At 55.8% G+C, this 4,740-nt stretch overlaps 1 protein-coding gene across 2 annotated transcripts; it reads right to left on the bottom strand.

Annotated features, from left to right (window-relative positions):
• Positions 1 to 1,237: 1,237 nt before the first annotated feature.
• OXT (oxytocin/neurophysin I prepropeptide) lies at positions 1,238 to 2,275 on the bottom strand. 2 transcript variants are annotated; one of them, XM_041733043.1, is made up of 3 exons: positions 1,746 to 2,236; positions 1,469 to 1,670; positions 1,238 to 1,340 (listed from the first exon to the last, which is right to left on the bottom strand). In XM_041733043.1, the coding sequence occupies exons 1-3, from the start codon at positions 1,863 to 1,865 to the stop codon at positions 1,285 to 1,287; spliced, it is 378 nt and encodes a 125-aa protein (XP_041588977.1). In that variant the 5' UTR covers positions 1,866 to 2,236; the 3' UTR covers positions 1,238 to 1,284. The 2 variants fall into 2 exon arrangements, with proteins under 2 accessions (XP_041588977.1, XP_041588976.1); XM_041733042.1 differs by having other exon boundaries at positions 1,469 to 2,275.
• Positions 2,276 to 4,740: the final 2,465 nt, after the last annotated feature.

Here is a 4,740-nt window from a genome sequence, read left to right as displayed (position 1 = left end):
ACTGAGTTGTTTTCTGAAAATAACCACTCCTGTTTCACCAGCTCGCAGACCAGGAAACAGAATATGACAAGCACTCTGGAACTGCCCTTGGGTCCCCTCCAGTCACCACTCCACCCAAGACTTCTAGCACCATAGCTTAGTTTTGCCTGTTTTTGTAATTTATATAAAGAAAACCTTAACGGTTCTCTTCAGTATGTTTTTTTCTCTCTATCCTGTGAGACCCACATACTGGGGCAGTGCTCTGTAGTTCTCCAGTTCGAGAGAAAGCCATAAAAATTACTTTTTTTTTTTTTTCTCTCACTAACAGGGAGTGATCTGTTCCTGTTTTACTTAGAGTAGGAGTGTGGCCATGCACCTTCTGAAGTTGCTTGCCCAGTGGCATGGATAAGTGACAGCATGTTTTGGGGAAGAGGAATTAAGCTCTCTTGATTCCCAATAGGGTTTTTGGTCCAGGCACAGATGACAAACGGTTGAGGATTCTGTTTGTAGGAAGCTTTTGCATCTTGTGGTCATTTCCGTGGTTGCGGGCTCTCCTGAACCCCTGTCCTGCAAGAGGCCCAGCACTGCCAAGTTCCTCTCCCGCACAGGCCAGCGCAGGCCAGCTGGGGGCACGGCATCCTGGCCACCTTGTCTGAGCACCTGTGGCCTCCGGGGCTTTGGAGTCCAGCTCCGTGGAGCCTGAAGGCCCGTCAGCCGCGAGGCCCGCACCCAGCCCTCAGGGGCGCTCACGCCTCCTTCCAAAGGCAGGGGAGTGACTCAGGCGCTGGCCGCCTCCCGCCCCTCTGGTGCCTCAGGCCCACCCCACCTTATCCTTTGTCCTGGGGCACCCGAGTGGCTCCGTCCGCTAAGCGGCTGCCTTGGGCTCTGGCCAGGATCCCAGGGTCTGGGGACGGAGCCCCACGTCAGGCTCCCTGCTGAGCGGGCAAGTCGGCTTCTCCCTTCCCCTCTGCTCCTCCCCGTTTGTATTCTCTTTCTTTCAAATAAATAAAATCTTAAAAAAAAAAAAAATCTCTTCAGTCCGCCTGCGGTGCGCTCCCAGCTGTTTGGAAGGGAGACTACTCTCCTCGCAGCCGCCCTGCTGCCCCCTCCCTCGCCACCCCTGCGGACTCCGGCGGCGGGAACCGCGCCCGACCGGGGCTCTGAACCGCCGGGAGCCAGAGACGCAGGCCCCCAGGCACGACCGTCGGGGTCGCCCGGCGCCCTCCCTCCCATTTCCGACACCAAGACGCCAGTCGGGTTGGAGGGGAAACTGCTTTATTGGAGTTCACTACTCCTGAGAGGAGCTCAGCGCTGCGAGAAGGCGGCGTCGGGGTCGCAGGCGGGGTCGGCGCGGCAGCCGTCTGGGAGGAGAGACGCCGGATCAGGGTCCGCCCCGCGGGGTCCCGGCCCCGGCCCCGGCCCCGGCCCGGCCCCGGCCCCGGCCCCGTGCCCGGGCGCCCCCTCCCGGGCCCTCCCGGCCCCAGCTCACCCGGGCTGCAGCAGACGCCGGCGGCGGCGCAGCGACCCCCGCTCCCGCACGGCGTGCGGCCCGACTGGCAGGGCGACGGCAGGTAGTTCTCCTCCTGGCAGCGCAGCGCCTCGGCCGTGCCCACGAAGCAGCCCAGCTCGTCGCCGCAGCAGATGCTGGGCCCGAAGCAGCGCCCTTGGCCCCCGGGGCCGCAGGGGAGGCACTGGCGGGAGGGCGGGAGCGGGGTGAGCGCGGCCCCGCGAGGCCGGGGCGCGGGGCCCGTAGGGGCAGGGCTCACCTGGCGCACGTCGAGGTCCAGCGCGGCCCTCTTGCCGCCCAGGGGGCAGTTCTGGATGTAGCAGGCGGAGGTCAGCGCCAGGAGGCCGAGCAGGCAGCAGGCGAGGCCGGGGCCGGCCATGGTGCGGGCGCGCGGGGTCGCGGCGGGGGCTGCGGCGGCGGCGGCTGCGGCCCGCCTTTTTATGGCCGGGCCCGGGCGGGCGGGGCCTGCCTAAGGGGGCCGCCGCATGGCTGGTCACAGCGGGTCGCTGCGGGTCAGGCCCCGGGCGCGCCCCCTCATTTGCAGGGGCCTGGCCGGGTCAGGTCCCCGCGTCGGCTAAAGGCCTGGGGGCCGGGGAAGCAGCTAGGGAGGCCGTGCGGGGGCGGGGGGCCGGGGCGCCTGCGGGGGGACAGGGAGCGTGGGGCCTGAGGCCCAACCGGGGACTCTGGAGCCGGACTCCCAGCATCTGGGGGAAGGGTTACATGGCAGACACTTGGACCGCCCGGTCAGAAGAGCCTGGGCGGGCCTCCCCATCTGCCCTCTTGGCGAGTTTTGGGTTGGGAGCATCCTGGTCTCTCTTGCTGGGGGGCGGGGGGGGGGGGGTGTCCTCTGCCCCAACCCAAATTTCCTGGAACCCACCCTCCGCCTTCACACCAATACCCACATTCCTACACCTGGAATTGATATAGGGAAAGATCTTTATTTTCTGTAACTTCTAACTGACATTTAGCCTTTGCTTCAACTCTGAGGTGGGCAACAGACCACAGAGGGATTTGCAACACGTGTGACTTTGTCATAAATCAAAATGACAGATATTCTATCACATTACAACGTTGTATGTCTAGATTCATCATCACTTTGAAATTATGGCAGTTATTGGACCTGCTGCTGAATCTTAATGCTTTATTTATATTTTTAAATGTATTTTTAAAAATGTTAATATCTAATGCTTTAAATAAAGATGCATATTTGTGACTATATCACAAATTTGTTTTAACATTTCAATGCCTGAATATAAATACAATTGGTAAAAATACATAAATACATACATACATACAATTGGTTTCTGTTGTAATTCTGTGTCTTTTGTCTTATGGATTTTAAAGAGTGCTTTTTTTGCATTTTTTAATATATCTTTTTAAAAAATATTTTATTTATTTGAGAGAGAAAGATAGGGAGCGAGGGAGAGTGCAAGCCAGCAGGGAGAGGCAGAGGAAGATGGAGAAGCAGAATCCCTGCTGAGCAGGGAGCCTGATGAGGGGGCTCCATCCCAGGACCCCGAGATCATGAGCTGAGCTCTGTCTAACCAACTGAGCCACCCAGGTACCCCTTAATATATCTTTTTAAAAATATTTATTTATTTATTTGAGAGAGAGAGTGCGCACACGAGCATGGCTAGAGTAGGGCAGGGGGAGGGATGGAGGAAGAGGGAGAGGCCGATCTGCAGACTCCCCACAGAGCAGGGACTTTGATGCAGGGCTTGATCTCAGGGCCCTTAGATCCTGACCTAAGCCCTAAGCGAAGGCATGCTTAACAGGCTGAACCACCTAGGCACTCTGCATTTTTAATATATCTTAAAATGAAAATAATTACAAATAAAAGAGAGGGCCTCAATGGAAGGGATGTTGGCCAGTGTCACAAACAGGGAGATGCTCAGCACTGATCATTCTTCAAGAAGGGACCTGCCATTGGCTCTGTCCTACTCTTGGTTTCTGCTCCTGTTATGGCTCTCAGGGTTGTGAGTTTGAGCCTCATTTTGGGTGTAGAGATTACATCAATCAATCTATCAATCAATCTTAAAAAAATAATAAAAGAAGGGACTTGCCACCCAGCTGCTGGTACTGCGGTCAGTAGACAGCCTTTGGCTGGCAGCCCATCCAGGGCCTGCCTCAGCTGCAGAGAGCCACCTGGCCCAAGGTCACACTCTTCCCTGGTGGCTCACATCCAAATAACTGGTCTGGCTCAATGGTGGGCAACTACAAAGGACTATTTCAGCTCTGGAACTTCACATAGGGTTACCTGAGGCTCTCATGGCAGTTTTCCTTATACTTAATCCGGTTTCCACCCTTCCCTTCCACAAAAGTGGGTCCCCTGGACTCCTGGTAATAAACACCCTGCATGTTTAACTCCATCTCAGAGTGCTCTCGGGGAGCCCATCTTGCAGTAGCACAGAAGAAATGAGGCCAATGTCAGAAGGAATAGACTCAGCGCAGCCCAGCTGGTCCCTACGTGTTGCCTTCAGGGAGGAGGAGGCTGGGATGGCCCCAGCCACTCTAGCATTCTTGTCGACCCTCCCCAAAGAGGGGGCTGCGGCTGCTGGGGCTGAACAGGTCACAGGGCCCGGCTGACCCTGAGCCACTCATGTGAGCTGCCCGGCCCTGAGGAGCTGGTCAGGCTGCCCTGATTACCAGTCAGCAGCTAATCTTGTTTCTCAGCCAAATCAGCTCATTGGCATTGCCAGGGCTAGAAGGCCAAGGGCTTGACCCTAGAGGCAGCCCCAGAAAGACCTCCTGCCTGTCCTCTGAGCACATAACCTCACCCAAGTTAACACATGCACATAAATTACCTTAGCATAATGGTCCCCACAGTGCTGCCATTTCTTTAGCTGTTTCAGGACTCCTCATCTGAAGATGCATGGGGTCCCAGTACAGACGCCTGAAACACCAGTGAACCAAACAAAAATCCCTGTTCTCAGGGGCTTATATTCTGGTAGAGAGGGGGAGACATCAAACAGTAAATATATTTCAGTAGGTTAGGAGGTAGTAAGTGTAATGGAGAAAAGGGGGGGGCGTTTTGCAGTTTTTCACCCTTATCATATAATGAACTATAATCATGGGAGTGATATCTCACCATTTTTGCCATAATCTTCTATTGGTTAGAAGGAAGTTATATGTCCTCAAGGACATATAACTCATGGGTGCCTCAGTTGGTTGAGTATCTGATTCGATTTTGGCTCAGATCATGATCTCAGGGTCCTGGGATAGAGCCTCTGTCTAGCTCAGTGCTCACTGAGGGG

Source organism: Vulpes lagopus, chromosome 18 (genome assembly GCF_018345385.1).
Source record: "Vulpes lagopus strain Blue_001 chromosome 18, ASM1834538v1, whole genome shotgun sequence".
Taxonomy (NCBI): Eukaryota; Metazoa; Chordata; class Mammalia; order Carnivora; family Canidae; genus Vulpes; species Vulpes lagopus.
This window is presented reverse-complemented; position numbering and strand designations above follow the sequence as displayed.

Bases quoted from the DNA above. Each gene is read 5' to 3' on its own strand.
- OXT (XM_041733042.1), bottom strand. From the start codon at position 1,865: ATGGCCGGCCCCGGCCTCGCCTGCTGCCTGCTCGGCCTCCTGGCGCTG. The intron at 1,341-1,468 runs GTGAGCTGGGGC...CTCTCCTCCCAG, and splicing joins CGGCGTCTGCTGCAGCCCGG to ACGGCTGCCGCGCCGACCCC.